Source organism: Perca fluviatilis, chromosome 14 (assembly GCF_010015445.1).
Source record: "Perca fluviatilis chromosome 14, GENO_Pfluv_1.0, whole genome shotgun sequence".
NCBI classification, from domain to species: domain Eukaryota; kingdom Metazoa; phylum Chordata; class Actinopteri; order Perciformes; family Percidae; genus Perca; species Perca fluviatilis.
Window position 1 is genome coordinate 4,300,317 of NC_053125.1, and position 19,999 is coordinate 4,320,315.

At 40.8% G+C, this 19,999-nt stretch overlaps 2 protein-coding genes across 3 annotated transcripts; one reads left to right on the top strand and one right to left on the bottom strand.

Moving 5' to 3' along the window:
* Positions 1–2,328: 2,328 nt before the first annotated feature.
* slx1b (SLX1 homolog B, structure-specific endonuclease subunit) lies at positions 2,329–12,550 on the bottom strand. The gene is made up of 5 exons (XM_039823282.1): positions 12,060–12,550; positions 11,916–11,967; positions 4,419–4,790; positions 3,018–3,233; positions 2,329–2,626 (listed from the first exon to the last, which is right to left on the bottom strand). The coding sequence occupies exons 1-5, from the start codon at positions 12,230–12,232 to the stop codon at positions 2,597–2,599; spliced, it is 843 nt and encodes a 280-aa protein (XP_039679216.1). The 5' UTR covers positions 12,233–12,550; the 3' UTR covers positions 2,329–2,596.
* A 284-nt stretch (positions 12,551–12,834) lies between these two features.
* On the top strand, positions 12,835–15,229 carry zgc:112271 (uncharacterized protein LOC553698 homolog). 2 transcript variants are annotated; one of them, XM_039823283.1, is made up of 4 exons: positions 12,835–12,921; positions 13,150–13,214; positions 13,887–13,984; positions 14,948–15,229. In XM_039823283.1, exons 2-4 carry the CDS (start codon positions 13,152–13,154, stop codon positions 15,045–15,047), a joined length of 261 nt encoding a protein of 86 aa, XP_039679217.1. In that variant the 5' UTR covers positions 12,835–12,921; positions 13,150–13,151; the 3' UTR covers positions 15,048–15,229. The 2 variants fall into 2 exon arrangements, with proteins under 2 accessions (XP_039679217.1, XP_039679218.1); XM_039823284.1 differs by lacking the exon at positions 12,835–12,921 and having other exon boundaries at positions 13,030–13,214.
* Positions 15,230–19,999: the final 4,770 nt, after the last annotated feature.

The window sequence follows — 19,999 nt, forward strand, 5'->3', positions numbered from 1 at the left end:
CATTCAATGCGTTTCCTTTATTTTCATGACTATTTACATTGTAGATTCTCACTAAAGGCCTCAAAACTATGAATGAACACGTGGAATTATGTACTTAAAGGTATAGTGGAGGATTTTCCCGAATTTTAGAAAAGATCCGCCCTCTCCACTTTTTGAAAACATGCAAATGCGCAACACTCTACCTGCTCCCGAGACGTAACGCCTATTAAACGTGTGCACGAGAGTGCACTGTTTACAAGTTGCTGTCGGCATGGTTCATACAAGCCTACTTTCCAAAAGAAGATTTGCACTTTTTCACAAATTGAGATGTTTATGTGTGACTTGTGCCAGGACTAGCATCGCTAATCATAGCTTACATCAACTTTCACTAGCAGTGATTTTAAATGGATTTCTCCAAATAGCATGCCAAACTTTACCTGTCGAGTAGAAACTTCGCGACTGAGGCATCAGTGGAGAGCCCAACCTGTGCTTTTAGCGCACGCCAGCGTTTGAAACATTCTCCCAAAAACACTCCGGTCTTGTTTCTTTCTTCAGAGGCCTTTCTCTTCTTGTCATACCTTTCGTAGACACTCGTAGCTCACCACACATATACACCTGAAAGTATTCATGTGCAGAAAGCGAAAACTACCCTAGGGACGAGCACGTACGACGGCCTTACGTAAACATAGCGCCAGAATGATTGACAACTAGGAGGACCAATAGTCTTGATGATCCACCCGGAAAAAGAAAATCCTCCACAATTCCTTTAACAAAAAAGTGTGAAATAACTGAAAACATGTCTTATATTCTAGTTTCTTCAAAGTAGCCACCCTTTGCTCTGATTACTGCTTTGCACACTCTTGGCATTCTCTTGATGAGCTTCAAGAGGTAGTCACCTGAAATGATTTTCCAACAGTCTTGAAGGAGTTCCCAGAGATGCTTAGCACTTGTTGGCCCTTTTGCCTTCACTCTGCGGTCCAACTCATCCCAAACCATCTCGATTGGGTTCAGGTCCGGTGACTGTGGAGGCCAGGTCATCTGGCGCAGCACTCCATCACTCTCCTTCTTGGTCAACTAGCCCTTACATAGCCTGGAGGTGTGTTTGGGGTCATTGTCCTGTTGAAAAATAAATGATGGTCCAACTAAACGCAAACCGGATGGCATGTTGCTGCAGGATGCTGTGGTAGCCATGCTGGTTCAGTATGCCTTCATTTTTGAATAAATCCCCAACAGTGTCACCAGCAAAGCACCCCCACACCATCACACCTCCTCCTCCATGCTTCATGGTGTGAACTAGGCATGTAGAATCCATCCATTCACCTTTGCTGCGTCGCACAAAGACACGGCAGTTGGAACCAAAGAGCTCAAATTTGGACTCATCAGACCAAAGCACAGATTTCCACTGGTCTAATGTCCATTCCTTGTGTTTCTTGGCCCAAACAAATCTCTTCTGCTTGTTGCCTCTCCTTAGCAGTGGTTTCCTAGCAGCTACTTGACCATGAAGGCCTGATTCGCGCAGTCTCCTCTTAACAGTTGACCAGTTCATCTGGTCTCTCATCTGAGCTGCTGTTAACTTGCGATTTCTGAGGCTGGTGACTCGGATGAACTTATCCTCAGCAGCAGAGGTGACTCTTGGTCTTCCTTTCCTGGGGCGGTCCTCATGTGAGCCAGTTTTGTTGTAGCACTTGATGGTTTTTGCGACTGCACTTGGGGACACATTCAAAGTTTTCGCAATTTTCCGGAGTGACTGACCTTCATTTGTTAAAGTAATGATGGCCACTCGTTTCTCTTTACTTAGCTGATTGGTTCTTGCCATAATATTAATTTTAACAGTTGTCCAATAGGGCTGTCGGCTGTGTATCAACCTGACTTCTGCACAACACAACTGATGGTCCCAACCCCATTAATAAGGGGAAAAAATCCACTAATTAACCCTGACAAGGCACACCTGTGAAGTGAGAACCATTTCAGGTGACTACCTCATGAAGCTCATTGAGAGAACACCAAGGGTTTGCAGCGCTATCAAAAAAGCAAAGGGTGGCTACTTTGAAGAATCTAAAATATAAGACATGTTTTCAGTTATTTCACACTTTTTTGTTAAGTACATAATTCCATATGTGTTCATTCATAGTTTTGATGCCTTCAGTGAGAATCTGCAATGTAAATAGTCATGAAAATAAAGAAAACTCATTGATTGAGAAGGTGTGACCAAACTTTTGGCCTGTACTGTATATCAGGTCTGTAGATACATGTATTATTTACAAGAGGTCCCATCCTTAGCTTCATTTACCATACCAGTATATTGAACTATCACTTCTGTATTACTGTGACAGAAAACAATGTTTCATGTACACTACAAAACAATCTTGTTTTATTTGTTACACAATGCACACATATTAAACATACATGATAATTAATGGTTTAGGATTTTATTCCTGGAGAGATGTTGGACCTGTGCACATTTCTGCTGAACAGCTTTAATAAAGTTAATGTACATTCCTGTTCAGTTTGAAAAAGACATTTCCATCGCACATCATCTACATAATTCTGCATGACATGTAGCACCACAATTAATTAAGAAGGAAATAAAAGTTGAGTTTTGCTAGGCTCCACTCCCTCATATCTGCAGCTCATCTGCCCAGTGGCTCTGTGGAAGATCAGAGAACAAATCAGTACATCAAAAACTATGTTTACTTGTAATACATCAGTTCTTAAAATCAATATTTAGTTATGGTCTTTAGTACAGAAGGAAACTGTGGATGTCATTTCCTTTGAATTCCTAAACAGGCTTTTTAATTACAGGATGTGTAAAGTAGTAAAAGCTTTAGGACAGACAGAATACATCCCATTATCCAATATGGCCATTTTTAGGCCTTTATTTGATAGGACAGCCCAGACATGAAAGGGGAGAGAGGGGGGGAACGACATGCAGCAAAGGGCCGCAGGTAGGAGTCGAACCCGGGCCCACTGCATCGAGGACTGAGCCTCCGCACTCCACCAGGTGAGCTACACAGGCGCCCATTTGTACATCTTCTAACCTGTGATGCAGACGGTGTGATCTCCCCCAGGTCTCCGAAGCAGCAGTGTTTATGGCGGACGAGACTCCCCCACAGCACAGAGCGACGACAGGCCGGACAATCCCCCTCCACTGGCAGGAGGTGGGACGGCTCTGACTTCAGGAAATGTTTAGCAAGGCAGATCACATGAGTGCTCATTCCACAGGACGGGTGGAAACAGCTCAGCTTTTCTGACACCTGAGGAAAAGACAGCATGTTAGGTCTCTATGTCTGCCTACAACTTGACATTATTTTACCTTCCACCAGAAAGTCAGTTTACAAGGATTGATCCAGGTGAAAGATACTGGGAGTACAATGGTTTAACCGTGAGGCAAAAGTCAAATGAAATTTGTAATTATCAGTAATGCGGCATTCATGTGGTGTAAAAATCACCTTAATGTCACCTCAAGTTTAAACAACAACTCTGCAAACGTCTGCAAATGTTTGGCTACACGTCTTGCCAAGATGGTGTCACATTACACAGTAACATGGCCAACAAAAGTAATTTTATTTTAAAAAATTTCATTTTTAGGTTAATGGTAAGAAACTTTTTCAACTCGTGAAATGAAACAAAAGCTGTTAGTGAGCTTCGATGTTATATTTTGTGCTATTTGACCCCCGGTTTGTTTTTACAGTTTGGTCTCTATGCCTATTAACATGTTAATGTTAGCATATTAGCACACTAACAATCTAACATGCTAAATGTTACAAATTACACCTAAGCAAATATTGGCATGCTAACATGCAACATTTGATCAACTTTTAGTATTGTTAAAAGAACAGCTCTACATGATGGATATCAATCTAATTTATGTGTATTAAGTACAGAGCTGGAATCAAGGTGGGGTTAGCCTAGCTTAGCATAAAGACTGGAAGCAAGGGGAAACAGCTAGCCTGGCTCTGTGAAAAAGTACTCCTATCAATGCCTAACAATCTGATTTATTCACATCTTATGTAATATGTTTAATATGTAGGCTACATAAACAAATGTAATCATATCAATTTGTGGTTTTAGGTGGAGATATGTGTTGGAATGATTTATGTAGGAACAGTTAGGTGCAGTGACTGTGTGCAGCTCCCTAGTGTCTTGCTGTCACACTGAGGTTGCCAGGTTTGGTGCCATAATACCAGTATTGAGACCAAAACCAAATGCTGTGCTCACCAACTGTATCTGGCAACCCACATTATAGCCGGACAGAAGTACTATGTGGATGGATACACTGTTGTTCATAGCTTATTTTACACTAGGAGTTCTCCTTATACTTTTTATTAAGGGAATAGTTCCAACATTTTGGGAAATATCCTCAACCTGTACATAAACAGAGTATCAAATCTTAAAACAGAACAAAACAAAATCCCCTTAAATATCTAAAGAGAATCTACCTTGACCAGTCCTTTACAGAGAAAACACCTGGATGTCTCCTCCTTCTCCTTCTCCTTCTCCTCCTCCTCCTCCTCCTCCTCCTCCTCCTCCTCCTCCTCTCCTGCAGACTGCAGCGGCAGCTTCTTCTTCTTGGCTCTCACACTCCCAAAAGCGATGGGGATGTGCAGCGGAGGCTGCAGATGGGGCTCAAAGTCCATCCTGTACTCCTGTTTGAGCCAGCGGGCCGTCAGCGGCAGTCTGTTCCAAGGCGCCACCCGCAGCATGTTGGAGACGACGCGCCAGTGGAACTGAAGGCTCGACTCTTTCTTGGAGCGCCGAGAGATGTGGGAGAGACGCCTGGAGGAGTGAGGGTGCTGCCACGCCCACTCAAACTGACAAATATAATGATGATGATGGTTAGATTATTCACAGATGAAAGCATACTGGAAAAATCAGGTACAATAGGACTATAGGGATATTTAATACTACACGGAACCGTATTAAAGAAAAACAATATTAAAATAATAATATTATTATTGTTTGTAGCGTAGTCTTCAGAATAACCAATTAAAACCTTGTCTTTTAATTCTCTGCGCCAAAGAGCTAGTGAAACTGAAACTAACTTAATAATGTTTATTTGGTGGTTCTGTAGAATCTGAGTGGGAAGATGCTACAATTGAGGTTATCTGGTCTTGCTATTTTGCATCAGTAACAAATAACCTGCTTCATGGAGAAGCTAAAGTTGGGAATAGGGTCCGGCGGCTGAGGCGGGAGTACAATCCCAATAACAGTAACAGAGCAATGAATTGCCTCTTTTATGATAAATCATTGCTGTACAAATGTATCATTGTGTGGGTGGGTATGGAGTTTAGAGCGTCAAACTCTGAAAGAATTTCAGAGCGGAGAGATGAGTGGAACTCCTTTTTGAGCAAATATTTCCAGGAACCGTCAAGCCACAGATCTAAACTTAAGACCTAACCTTGGAACTAAAGTCCCTTTGTCCATTCCTGTTTGCTCCTGAAGAACCATCAAGATCAGGAAATAAGACAACAACTAACCAAATGGCAGCGTTTGAGGAGAAGGATTTTCACACATAAGAAACCAACAACAACACAGACTAATTCTGTTTGTGATTTACTGTGAAGTGACTGATGTTTTCAGAGAATATAATGAATGGATACAAAAGGTAACCAAAAACTCCCCAGTGTCTGTTTCTATGCTAGACAATCCACTGAGTGTTGCTTCAGAATCAGAACATAATGAAACAATCAGCTAATAAAGTTCTGTTTCTCACATTCACTTAACGTTAGTCCTCACAAGTGCCAACGACTGTCTCTAGTAGTAGACTATTAGGGAAACCAACAACACAACTTTGTTTATACATAAACGTTACAATAACATGTAATGTTTATTTACTCAAGTACTGTACTTAGTACAAATTAGAGGTACTAGTACTTTACTTGAGTCTTTTCTTTTCATGCCACTTTCTACTTCTACTCCGCTACATGTCAGAGAGCAATATTGTACTTTTTACTCTACTACATTCATCTAACAGCTTTAGTTACTAGTTACTTTACAAAATTAACATTTTTTAAAACAAAACACATGTAGTTTATACAATACAATGTTTTGTTATAAATTAAACTACCCAACAATATAACGGCCTACAAGTCCAGCAGAAATAATTAGACCATTAAACACTTCATTGACAGAACTGTTTTAATCGTTTCCAGTTTCTAAAATGTGAGGGGTTTTCTGCATTAGGATTGCACGATATTGACAAAATGTGATATTGCGATATTGATTATCAATATTGAAAGATCAATATTAATTTTGATATTTTTAAACATATGTAAAAAAAAAAATTAAACAAGTTTTCTTACAACACAAGGTTTATTTCAACTGACATTGAAGAGCATGTCTACAGAACAGGACATATTAGAAATAATAAAAATATAAAAAAATATTGCACACTTTTGATATAATATTGCGCAAAGTGATATTGTGATAACGATATTGAGTTGATATATCATGCACCTATTCTGCATGGAGTACTTTTAATACTTTAAGTATGATACTTACATACTTTTACTTAAGTAACATTTTCAATGCAGGACTTTTACTTGTACAGAGTTGTTGTTTTTTTACAGTGTGGTATTAGTATTTTGACTTAATTAAAGGGATACTTCACCGATTTAGCATTCAGCTTTGTATCAGTAGAAACCCGATAGTATTTCTGAATGACCGTGCCTCCCTCCCTCATGTCCCCCTGAGACGAGAGATTTCTGCATTTGGGGCCTGGAAAAAATCTTCCGATGACGTAAAATGACGATTTTTGCGTCATTGGAAGATTTTTGGGCCAGAGTGTCAGTACCCGATCCGTTCCACCTGCACAATCCGTTCTGCGCATGTGCAAGATGACACGTATGCCATGACGTAGGCGCAGATGATAATGCTGCGTTCATGCCACCTCGAAATAACAGGCACCGCCCCACTGGTTACGTTGTTTCTGCAGCTAGATTCAGTCTAAAATAACGTTAAGTCAAACTTAATGGGAAAAGCAGGCTACAGCTAAATTAAGACATTACAGTAATAACAATAAAGACAAGTATTGAGTGATTGTATTTTAAATGAGCACAAGTAAAGTAGAACTGACGTAACAGCTGTTATATACAGTGCCTTGCGAAAGTATTCGGCCCCCTTCAACTTTTCGACCTTTTGCCACATTTCAGGCCTCAAACATAAAGATATAAAACTGTAATTTTTTGTGAAGAATCAACAACAAGTGGGACACAATCATGAAGTGGAACGAAATTTATTGGATATTTCAAACCTTTTAAACAAAATAACTGGAAATATTGAGCGCGGCAAAATTATTCAGCCCCCTTCAGTTAATACTTTGTAGCGCCACCTTCTGCTGCGATTACAGCTGTAAGTCGCTTGGGGTATGTCTCTATCAGTTTTGCACATCGAGAGACTGACATTTTTGCCCATTCCTCCTTGCAAAACAGCTCGAGCTCAGTGAGGTTGGATGGAGAGCGTTTGTGAACAGCAGTTTTCAGTTCTTTCCACAGATTCTCGATTGGATTCAGGTCTGGACTTTGACTTGGCCATTCTAACACCTGGATATGTTTATTTGTGAACCAGTCCATTGTAGATTTTGCTTTATGTTTTGGATCATTGTCTTGTTGGAAGACAAATCTCCGTCCCAGTCTCAGGTCTTTTGCAGACTCCATCAGGTTTTCTTCCAGAATGGTCCTGTATTTGGCTCCATCCATCTTCCCATCAATTTTAACCATCTTCCCTGTCCCTGCTGAAGAAAAGCAGGCCCAAACCATGATGCTGCCACCACCATGTTTGACAGTGGGGATGGTGTGTTCAGGGTGATGAGCTGTGTTGCTTTTACGCCAAACATAACGTTTTGCATTGTTGCCAAAAAGTTCGATTTTGGTTTCATCTGACCACAGCACATTCTTCCACATGTTTGGTGTGTCTCCCAGGTGGCTTTTGGCAAACTTTAAACGACACTTTTTATGGATATCTTTAAGAAATGGCTTTCTTCTTGCCACTCTTCCATAAAGGCCAGATTTGTGCAGTATACGACTGATTGTTGTCCTATGGACAGAGTCTCCCACCTCAGCTGTAGATCTCTGCAGTTCATCCAGAGTGATCATGGGCCTCTTGGCTGCATCTCTGATCAGTCTTCTCATTGTATGAGCTGAAAGTTTAGAGGGACGGCCGGGTCTTCGTAGATTTGTAGTGGTCTGATACTCCTTCCATTTCAATATTATCGCTTGCACAGTGCTCCTTGGGATGTTTAAAGCTTGGGAAATCTTTTGGTATCCAACCGGCTTTAAACTTCTCCACAACAGTATCTCGGACCTGCCTGGTGTGTTCCTTGTTCTTCATGATGCTCTCTGCGCTTTACACGGACCTCTGAGACTATCACAGAGCAGGTGCATTTATACAGAGACTTGATTACACACAGCTGGATTCTATTTATCATCATTAGTCATTTAGGTCAACATTGGATCATTCAGAGATCCTCACTGAACTTCTGGAGAGAGTTTGCTGCACTGAAAGTAAAGGGGCTGAATAATTTTGCACGCCCACTTTTTCAGTTTTTTATTTGTTAAAAAAGTTTGAAATAGCCAATGAATTTCGTTCCACTTCATAATTGGGACCCACTTGTTGTTGATTCTTCACAAAAAATTACAGTTTTATATCTTTATGTTTGAGGCCTGAAATGTGGCAAAAGGTCGAAACATTCAAGGGGGCCGAATACTTTCGCAAGGCACTGTATGTTAAAGTTTATTTTCAAGTTTTATTTTGAGGGTCTTTTAAAGTTTACATGCTGTCTCAGCTAGCGGTTAGCCGAATTAGCTGTTAGCTAAACTAACGTTAGCTTAACTGTGGAGGCTAACGGCAGACCGCTGCAATCAGCTAGCGGTTAGCCAAATTAACCGTTAGCTAAACTAACGTTAGCTTCCCGGTGGAGGCTAACGGCAGACCGCTATAATCACCTAGTGGTCCGCCGAATTAACCGTTAGCTAAACTAACGTTAGCTTCCCGGGGGAGGCTAACGGCAGACCGCTATAATCACCTAGCAGTCCTCCGAATTAACCGTTAGCTACCGCTATAATCACCTAGCGGTCCGACAGTATTAGCTAACTAACGTTAGCTGGAGGCTAGCGTGTGAACATCTTGCGCATGCGCAGAACGGATCGTGCAGGTGGAAGCGGTGCCGTTATTCCAAGGTGGTGGTGGAATGAACGCAGCATTATCATCTGCGCCTACGTCATGGCATACGTGTCATCTTGCACATGCGCAGAACGGATTGTGCAGGTGGAACGGATCGGGTACTGACACAGAGGCAAAGGACTACAGCCACTAGTAGGATCTACTTCCGTATGTTTTCAACACGCCCACAGGGGGTTGGACTGCCGAGTCTGGCCGAGGTATTCCGAATGAAAACGACTGTCAGCCATCTTGAATCTTCGCTAAACAGGCTTTCGGTTTTCAGCAGAAAACATTTACAACAATTATCTGCATTCAAACTAGGGCTGGGCGATATGGCTGAAAACTGTATCACGATATAAGTGTTTCATATCGGTCGATATCGATAATTATTGATATTTTTTTATGACCTATTTAAAATAAGGACCAGGAGAAAAATATATTAAATTTAAACATTTTTATTTTAAACTTAACCTTGCTCTGATTATAATCCCCTCAGTTATAAAAGCAGAAATGTCAACACAACCATGGAAACCACTCAAATAATTTAAATGTAAACATAAGTCTAAAATCACAGTGAAGAAAGAATAAGTAAGAATTGCTTAATAAGGTGTAATAAAATGGTGCAAAGTGTTAAATATAAACATAGAGAAACCTGAAACCTGAGAAGAACTATTTTCTGCAGGTAACCTGGCTTCTGGACAGTGCTCAGCACGTCTGCCTCCGTTATTTCTTTGTAGCGTTTAGTAAGGCGCTGATGCAGAGTACCTCTCCATGGCGGTCTGCTGCTTGTTCGGTGTAGCAGCTGCAGATGTTGTTGGACGTTGCTGGCGAATACGGCTTTGCTCCAAAGTGTGAGCGCGGCTAAGGTGGTAAAACAAGTTTGCGGTAGTGTTGGTGGGGACGACGGTCAGACTTATAAAATCCCCAAAACTGCCATACTGACTTTTCCTGTTTTATCAACAATTTTCCCCCCCCGCGGCACTCATCTTTCCACTTATCGCTACAGCCGGGTTCTGTTATTGTAGAATCCAACACGAGACAGCGATGTGGCGCAACCAAACTTGATACTGTTACATGATTGGCTGTTAGAGTGTCACTCACCTCGTACGCTAGGTTACCAGAGAGTGAGTGCCTTTGTTCATGCAACCAAACTTGCTTCGCAACTTCTGGTTTCTTCCGAAGAAGAAAAACAAGTTATCGAACGTTTTATCGAACGTATTTTCTATTGATATTGATTACGTGTCTATCGCGATACATATCGTTATCGTTTTATCGCCCAGCCCTAATTCAAACTACCGGACGTGTGTACCACCGGGATACATCGGTACAGATCGGAGAATATGGAGGAAACGTTATTACAGACGCAATTCTCGGCACACTACGTGAGCTTCGCCTGCACGGAGACCAGCGGTGTCGCTCAATGCCGCTAGCCGGCTAGGGGACATCCTCATCGGCTAGGTGGAAAGCTAACGCTAGCTGTCCACCTGTCCCAGCCATCCTGCTTGCAAGTGTCTGCTCATTAAACAAAAAGCTGGACTACATCCTTCCTTAAAACAAAACCCCCGTGAGTTCAGTGACTGCTGTGTTTTTGTTGTTGTGGAAACATGCCTGAACAACAGTGTACCGGAACCGGGACTATCCAGCTACCAGGCTGCTCTCGCCCGTCGGGAGGTGGACTGGTGTAGAAATAAAATCCAACTAGCTACTGCTAACTGCTGATGGAGCTTGTGACTGTTAAATGCCGACCATTCGACATTCCACGCTAATTCACGCCTGTGTTTATACTCCGTGTTTAGCTACACCAATGCTAGTATGCGTTAGCTGAACTTTACGGATCCTGCTTGCAAGTGTCCGCTCATTTAGACCACAAACTGGACTACATCCAACTTCAACGCAACCTCCAACGCGTGAGTTCAGAGACTTTGTGTTTTTGTTGTGGAAACATCCCTGAATAGTGTACCGGACTGTCCAGCTACCAGGCCTGCTAGCCCTCCGAGCTAGAGATGCTCTGTCGCCGGGTAAAAGAGGTGGGCTGTGTTAACACCGAGTGGCGCAGAAATGTGGTGATTTGTATCCATTTAACTGCTAACTGCTGGTGGAGTTTGTGACTGTTAAATGCCGACCATTCTACATTACACACTAATTCACGGCTGTGTTTATGCTCGGTGTTTACAGCCCACCAAGCGCTAATGCTAGTATGCGTTAGCTGAACTTTACGGAGCCTATAAATTGTGTGTACTAAATGTAGCCTGTTTCGTATGTCGTTTTTATATAATTTCGTTTTTATATATGTTAAATGTGTAACACCACTTGAGTCACGATGAAACGTTGTTTCGTGTATATCGTTGAAATGACAATAAAACACGCTTGAGTTGAGTTGAATGCCTCTGTCGGTCTGTCAAGCGGTAGGCGTGGCTTGGGAGTGGACTCAAAGCAACGAAGCAGGTGCATTCTGGGATTTGGTGTTTTTCATCCATATAAGACCAAATCACATTTTCTGGCTTTTCTCGGCCTAGAAGGCACCAATTTCAATTTTTTTTTTCACATTTCTACTACATAAGTGACCCAATTTAAAGATATATTCAGCTTTCCAGCGGTGAAATATTCCTTTAAAGGATCTGAAAACTTCTTCCACCACTGCTGTCCACCCATTTCCTATTATTGATTCTGTAACCAGTTGTGGCAGCTGTTTGGCCACGGAGCAACATGCAGCACTTTAAACTGATATCTGATAGTTCCTATTGGCTTTGGAAAATGACCAAACTCGCAGCACTTACCCGAAGGGCAGCAATATCAGAGGGAAAGCCATGTATGATGAGGACCATCTCCCTGAACAAAACAAGGAATACATGCAAAATGTCACTGATTATGTAATTACACAATGTTCATCATGTTGTATAGCACAGTAACGTTGGTCATACCACGGTCCTCTCCCACTGGTTCTCTTGGCTCCCCCTCTGTGCCGTCCAGCGTTGTGCTGTCCGATCCTGCGCTCAGGGTTCACAGTGAAGCCGATGTAAATGCGGCCTTTAAATTTAGGATTCGAGCAGTACAGCATGTACACGCCAAAGAAGCTTTCTACCTCGACAACCATTGTAAAGGAAATACGCAGTGTGTTATAATTTAGCTCCTTGATTAAACGATTGCTTTAACGTTAGAGCATGAATGTAATTAGCTAACGTTAAGCAACTACAAGCATGACGGTTAGCTGACTTGTGGTAATGCTGCCATTCTCATGGCAACATTACTTGTACTATTGCGCAAAGGTAGATATCTTAAACATTTCCATGCAAAGTTACCTATAGCTGACTTTCAACCATAGACAGTGAAAGAAAGCTTTCAACAAATAGCATCTAATCGTTAGCATGTAAACCCATAGACAGTTGGTGTAAATCATGTAAACAACACAACTTAGTAGCCTATAGAAGTGCCCGATAAAATGTGTTTCAAAAGGACTCAATGTGTCACGTTGCGAGGCAAATAAATCACTCACATCATAAATAAGAAATTATTGATACTGCTACATCTCAAACTGAGTCGTTTCGAAACATATATATTCGTTTATATGAATCACTATTAATATTTAGTTAGTCTTTCTGTAAGGACCCCTAAAAATGTGATTCGCTGCTTTAAAAAAGATGTCCCGCCTATAATGTGTATATACCGCAGCTGATTGGCCATAGTTTCATAGTATTCTTCGGTCAGTGACGCCCACCCCATCACGGACGGTGACTGGAATTAGCGAAAAACAAACACCGTCTAGCGTCTATTACACAACCTTTGGTAATGATAAAATTCTAAATCAAAACTTAATTTCAAAACTGTGCTGCAACAGTGTTTTTAAGAGATATATACATTTAAATAAAACCTACGTAAATAAAACCATAGTACTTCCGGTTTTAGCATGTCTATGACCATAACCCCTGTGATACACTCAATTAGATAGCTATACACATTTAGCCCCACTACAACTGATATACTAACGTTACAGTATATGTTTTGTTCACGCAGACATGGCTATTACAGCTGATCACATCAGGGATAAACTTATAAAGGAGCTCCCGGCAGTGCACGTGGTAGGTTTCTGGTTATTATTTGTATTACATGTTCTCCTAGCTTAGCTATGTATGTGCTGTAACTTAGTGGGCAGAAACACAAGCCAAACTCCATTTTAAACACCTTTCAATTGTTAACATTACGTTACGTATCTGCAAAAGTACAAACATGGTAGAAAATAACTGAGACGTTTTAGATATATATTTTATAATTATAACCATTTATAGCACCATATTCACCAGGCTACAATTTGCCTCACGCGACCGCACTCCAGGTTTTTTTTACTGCAGGTTTATGTTAGCCAGAGTGTTAGAAGACCTATTTATACATGCTTTATTCCTATTTAAATAGGCACTGTTTCATTGAGTGTAGGCTGATATTTGATGTGAATGTCACGCAGCTGTACATCAGTTATGGCCAAGAAATAAAGCACCACTAAATTGAATGATTTTTGATTGGAGTTTGGTTCAGCTGTGCGTTGTGTGGTGCTAAGCAGGCCCCCAGCTAATAAAACAAACAACTAAACAAGGTACAATATTAACAGTCCCTGGTCTTGTTGGTTTAGAGGACTCACTCAAACTAGAATAAGGCAGCTATAGTATAGAAAACGAGCCTGGTAGCAAGATCAAGCACACCATGATCCAGTAATTGAGTATCAGCAGCATGACAGTGAGTTATCTTGTCTACTACAGGATGTGGAGGATACATCACCCAACAGATGTGCTGCCAGCTACAAAGTCCTGGTGGTGTCAACCCAGTTTGAGGGCAAACCACTGTTACAGAGACACAGGTATTACACTGTACTACTATCACATCATGCATGTCTGCAGTGTGGGTTGTTCTCAGATCTTTGGTATCGGTTTAGTTCAAAAGACATTCCAAGTCAGGTCAGGCCATGCAGACAGTATTAATACCAGGATATTGAAAGAAATATTAATTTGCAAATAGAGTGATTTCTGATAGAAAGTCACACAGTAAATTATCAAACTGGTAAGGTTTTATTTATGGTTTTATTAACTTGGACCACATAATTGTATCAATATAGCTTATTATAAAAATAATAATTTATGATATAGCAGCTATGCTACATGATGACATCCCCTAAGATCTGTGTAAACACACACATAGCTAGTCGGTTATATCAAGTTGTGAAATCACAGTCTGTAATTGAGCAAAGCAAAACCACTAAATCAGTGCCAACACTGCACATATAAACACAAATATCATGAGATCATGTAGCTCCAGCACAGCCATTGTACAGTAAATATATAACATCTTAATATCACAGGAAAGCATTAACTCCAGCGCTGTGTGAGTTGAACCAGCCATTTGCCAGGTCAGCAGTTGTGAAATCTTGTGCTCACTTGTCTCTGTTCTGATTGACAGCAGTCAAACCTATAGGCCAAATTCTACCAGGTAACTTATTTATGTATAGTAAAAGCTAAAGGTGTATCAGGGCCCACATGCTGTGCTTTCTTTAAATGTTGAAGGCTCTGTACATATATTGGTAGAATGCTGTATAAATGTGTCTGGGGAAACCAAAACTCATCGTGTGAGCCGAAGAGCAGTTCTCATACAGCAGTTACTGCTGATAACAGCCATCGTGGGTCAGGATGGCACCAAAGCCAAAGTTTGATTTAACGAGGAAAGATCTGTCACAAATGCGCATTACCAACATGAGAACAACACGGCTTCTGGATGTAAAGGTGTACATACAACTGTACAATCCTAACCTGTGGTTGTGTGTTAACAGGATGGTGAATATGTGCCTAGCCGAGGAGCTGAAAGAGATCCACGCTTTTGAACAGAAGACCCTCACACCAGAACAGTGGGAGAAACAGAAATCACAATGACCCAAACACACACACACACACACACACGTTATATCACACTCACATTAGTTTCAAATTTCTACTATAAATTAGGCCTTATGCTCTGATATGTAGAAAAAGAATACAAGTGCTCTCTGTAAATCAGCAGTATTGATATGAAGCAATGGAATGTTCTGGTGGTAATAAAACACTTTGGTGATGTATTTTGTCGTTGTTTCCTGTAAGTCCTGTAATTTTTTATCAGGAAAAAGTCAGTGAATATTGGATACATATTTTATATATTTGCCACTTTGAAACAGAATTGTTGCAAATTGCATTCTCAACTCTGATAAATGCATATTTCATAGCAACTTGAGCATCAAAACTAAAAGCCAGAATGACAAGCAACATAGCCAAAAGTTTATTGGGAGTTTTTTTTCCAAATTGAGAGCCTGAGGACAAAGGGTTTCCTGCTGGAAAAAGCCCCAATTTGTGAAAGATATAAAAATCAGGGGGCATTTTAGGCCTTTATTGACAGGACAGCTGAAGAAATGAAAGGGGAGAGAGAGGGGGAATGACATGCCGCAAAGGGCCGTTGGTTGGAGTTGAACCTGGGCCTGCTGCGTCAAGGAGTAAACCTCTACCAACTGAGCTATCTGGGAACCCAACATTGCAGCTTTTGAAGAAAATTTGGAAGGTGCAACAAGGCAGGCCTGCTTGGTTCTTTCTGTGAATGATTGAAGATTTACAAAGAATATTTTTAATGTTACGGCATCAACTATTTAACTGGGACATTTTGGGACAGATTGCTGTAGACAAGGTAACGTCCCACGTTACACAGGGCAATACACTAGTAAGGGCAAATTACTTTTAACCATGTAACCAGCAAAATAGCTTATGGTAGGCTACTGTATTGTGTGAACAGTAAACTTCATTTTATGTGGCGTTTTTCTTTTTCAAATGTTCCACCAAAACACGTTCCTTCCCGAGACTATTTTGCAGAGCCACCGTTGCTGCATCGCCCAAGACGATTGTGATTGGTCTGGCAATGCGAGACTACTGTCAATGTGTATAACAGATGAACAGGTCTGTAATCAAGTGAACAACATGTAACAAATGGGCATTGAATAGAAATGAGGTGAATACATTTAAAATACAAAACACTGTAGAGCACAACATGTCTATTCCCGAGTGCACATGCATATTGTGTGTGTGTGTTGAAGTCCATATGAAGTCTCACACAAAGCACAGAGGGCTCATGAGGTGTTAATAAGACCAGGCAGACCCCCTGCCTGCTTTCAGGCTGACACATTGCAGCCATGTGCTTTGATCAGTCAATGTGTTGTTTTTGTTAGGGCAAACGCACATTAGCCATGTGTGATTGTGTTTCTCTCCTCTGGGGATGCATGTACAGCAGAATAGTGGGAACAATATAAATATCAAATGATAACATTTAGTGGAAGTGAAATATTTTTATGCAATTATATAATCATAAAAATGTCTTTTGTTTAAGAACATTCCATGCATAGTTTTTTTTACATAACAGTAACATTTGTGTGTGTGTGTGTGTGTGTGTGTGTGTGTGTGTGTGTGTGTGTGTGTGTGTGTGTGTGTGTTTGTTTCATGACATTACATTTTAGTATTACAGTATTGGGCACCCATCTAAGCAAGAGTGTGTTTACAGTGTTGACCAGCTGAAATCCATTTGACTTGTATTTGTGACTAAACCATTAATAGCCTAAGCAATGTATTCCAACTAAAATCGACTATGAAAGTGGAGACTGTTTTCATGGTGTTATGATAGGTATTCTTTTGACAAGAAAATATTAACTCAGGGTCCACTGGCAAGCTTTTTCCAGAGCTTTCAACCACAGCTCACAGTCTTCATCAGTTAAAGGAGTTTGCTCAGTAGTATGGAGAGTATGGAACTTTGGTCATCACTAGTAAATACAGTCCATTCATAGTGATTTGCCCATAGAAAACATGCCTTTTTGGAACGGCCCAGTTGCTTGGCCTCCGGTATTCTTGAGAACTGCTCATCCAAACAAATTCATACGCTTCCTTGGGTCCTGACAAATATACCTGCCATGACATAGTTGGATCCCCTAGCAATATACCAGCCATTGGTCCCCCCACTTTCCGCCCCTGGCCCGATTTGGCGTATTTGGGACCAGGCTATTAATGGGAACAAAAGCGTTCATTTCAATGATGCTTGAACTGGTGGAGTTTGCTGCAATGTACCATCTCTGGTATCTCTTTCTTCATCAGTTCTTGAATGTTCTGTAGCGAGCAATGAAGAGCAAGCTGTACCCAGCATGTACCCAGCAATAGGGGTCCCACTCAATACACTACACAGTGTGTACAACGCACTACTAATAAATATGTCCCGTAGAGCTCCAGAGCTCTCATTTGACACACAGGGAATGAATTGACTAAATAAAACAGGGAAAACCACAACATGGCCTCCCTGATCTGGAGTAAGTAGTTAAACTTGGTGGAATTATGTTTTACCGTAGTAGAAAACATGTTTCACTTGTTATACCTTTAGTGGGTCACGTTGTACATAAAGAAGTACCTTCTTGTGTATGACACGTTCAGGTGTCAACATATCATTTACATCCCCAGATTTATAGCGTGGCTGAATGCTGGTTCAACTGAACGCTAATTTGATTTTATCCTTCAGTGAACCGGAGACAGAAACAGAGTGAGAGCATCAAGTGTGTAAGGATTACTTCCACCACTTACCCTCCACAGGCCCCAATAATGGAAGAGACGACATGGGGGAGAGTGTGTGTCTTTGTCTGGGTGTGATGGGAATGAGTTTATTCACTGATCAGGACAGCTTTTCTCTTTTTTAGGGTAAGAGAATATGACATTAACCTTGTAATTTATACCATAGCAGTTTCCCCTTGAGAGGTGTGAGTAACAAAAGGAGAAACAAAACAGAATCATGCCCCCTGAAATGAGCTTTTCCAAAATGGCCTCCGGAGTGTGATGACGATTATAAAATAAAGCTTGTATCACTGTAGCGCAGCATCCTTTCCATCATTCGTTTATTGAACAAATTGAACATTGAATTGAATATAAAAGTCACCACTAAAAAAGAAGGACAGTTACATTTTAAAGAACTGTTTTCAGCTGATATTTTCTTTCAACTAACACAACAAATGTCTGAGTGTCTTTCGCAATGTGTTTATTGCGCAAGTTGATAAAGAAATGATAATTATAGATGTAGTTTATAATGGTCTTCTCCATTAAGGACTGTTTGCCTCTGTTTTGTTTCTAGTCTTTTTGCCAAGCTAGGCTAATCAAGAGCCAGCCCTTATTCAGAACAGGTCTACTCCATAGAAGTACTAAGGCACAGGTGGACTTTTTCAGTCGCCTCTTCGTCAGGAAATTGTCATAGCAACCTCTGTGGTATGAGAAAATGACAATAGATGGCTGCAAAGTAGCCTCGCATTGCCAATGCTATCTCCCACTGGCCCACCCATGAGAGAGAGACATCATGGCATTCAAACAAGCAAAGTGGCAGTTGGTCAAGGCCACACCCCCACCCTCAACCTTGCCCCCCCCCCCCCTCTCTCCTCCTCAATAGCTACAGACACAGAAATGGCACATACTAAGGAAAGCTCATTGTGGGACTGGCTCTAGTGGCTGTAATTCTGCACCAAGGCTGAATTTCGGGAAAGAGACTTCAGATACGGTATTAGGGGACCACTAAGGTCTATATAAAAGAGACTTCAGATACAGTATTAGGGGACCACTAAGGTCTATATAAAAGAGACTTCAGATACAGTATTAGGGGACCACTAAGGTCTATATAAAAGCATCCAAAGAGCACCATGTCATGGGACCTTTAATATAGTCAGTCGTGAAGTAAAGTGGGCCGGTCTAAGGCATGAAACTCCAGGGCTGAAAATTAGTCCTACTCTGGCTCTGTCCACTGCGCTGCAGCATAAGGTCTAGCTACACTACAGATACATTCTGGGATAGGAGAAAAAAACGCTCTGGGTTGTTTGCATTTCTTTAAACCAATCACAATTGTCTTGCTCCAGATGCAGCGATGGTCTATCTGCAAAATAGTCTCGGGAAGGAACTTGTTTTGGTGGAACATTTTCAACTCCACATACAATATTAAATGTAGTTAAAGCTATAGTGCGTAGTTTCTGTCTCCCCCATTCTAAGTAATGAAAACAAAATTGTTGACGTGTAAAAGCCTTCTGTGAAAATTTGAAAACTTTAGTGTTCACTGCAGCTTTCTGAAATTTGATTATAACATTATTTTTGTTTATTTATTCTTATCCTTAAATAATTTACTGGCTTAATTTAATTATTTTAAAGTCTATAATAGATTTTAATATCTATTTTATTATAATGTTTCCAAATTTTAACTATACTTGTCTTTGTTGTGATTGTGCTTTGTTTCTTGAATGTACTTATATTTTTTATGTTTACAATGTGTTTCTATGCCTCTATAAAGCCTTTTGAGTTGCCTTGTGCTATACAAATAAACTTGTCTTGCCTTGCTTTAAACATAATTTGCTCTTACCAGTGTATCACCGTGTCTACTTCGTCCAAAGCAATCCCACCAATCAGTCCCATAACGGCCCAGTTAGAGAGTATATGCCGTAAACATATTACTTGTAAATCTTTACAATCATTTCCCCAAAAGAACAAAGCAAAATCAGTGCAGCCTATTGGGCCTTAAAATTGATACACTTTTTCTTTTGAGTATTAACGTTCTTGCTGACATCGTTTTGCCTAAATATGGCTAAATCGGCCCCTCCTCAGTGTAATGTCAGTAGTCCTTGTGTGGCTTTGTATTCATTCTTGAATGGCACCACTTAGTCAATTCAAACACAATGGGATACATTTGGCCTTAAAAACTTGCCAACATGTTATGCCAGGTTCATTAACAGGAGGATGACTCAAAGCTGTACCATAAAACCTAAGTTTTTTTTCACAATAACTGGACTCCTTTATTAAAAAACCAA

What these genes read in the sequence shown, in the direction of transcription:
- slx1b (XM_039823282.1), bottom strand. Translation starts at nt 12,232, where the DNA reads ATGGTTGTCGAGGTAGAAAGCTTCTTTGGCGTGTACATGCTGTACTGC. An exon ending in CTGATATTGCTGCCCTTCGG is followed by an intron (nt 4,791 to 11,915) that starts GTAAGTGCTGCG and finishes TATATTTGTCAG; the next exon opens with TTTGAGTGGGCGTGGCAGCA. An exon ending in TCTGTAAAGGACTGGTCAAG is followed by an intron (nt 3,234 to 4,418) that starts GTAGATTCTCTT and finishes TCTTTTCCTCAG; the next exon opens with GTGTCAGAAAAGCTGAGCTG.
- zgc:112271 (XM_039823283.1), top strand. Translation starts at nt 13,152, where the DNA reads ATGGCTATTACAGCTGATCACATCAGGGATAAACTTATAAAGGAGCTC. An exon ending in AGCTCCCGGCAGTGCACGTG is followed by an intron (nt 13,215 to 13,886) that starts GTAGGTTTCTGG and finishes TGTCTACTACAG; the next exon opens with GATGTGGAGGATACATCACC. An exon ending in CCACTGTTACAGAGACACAG is followed by an intron (nt 13,985 to 14,947) that starts GTATTACACTGT and finishes GTGTGTTAACAG; the next exon opens with GATGGTGAATATGTGCCTAG.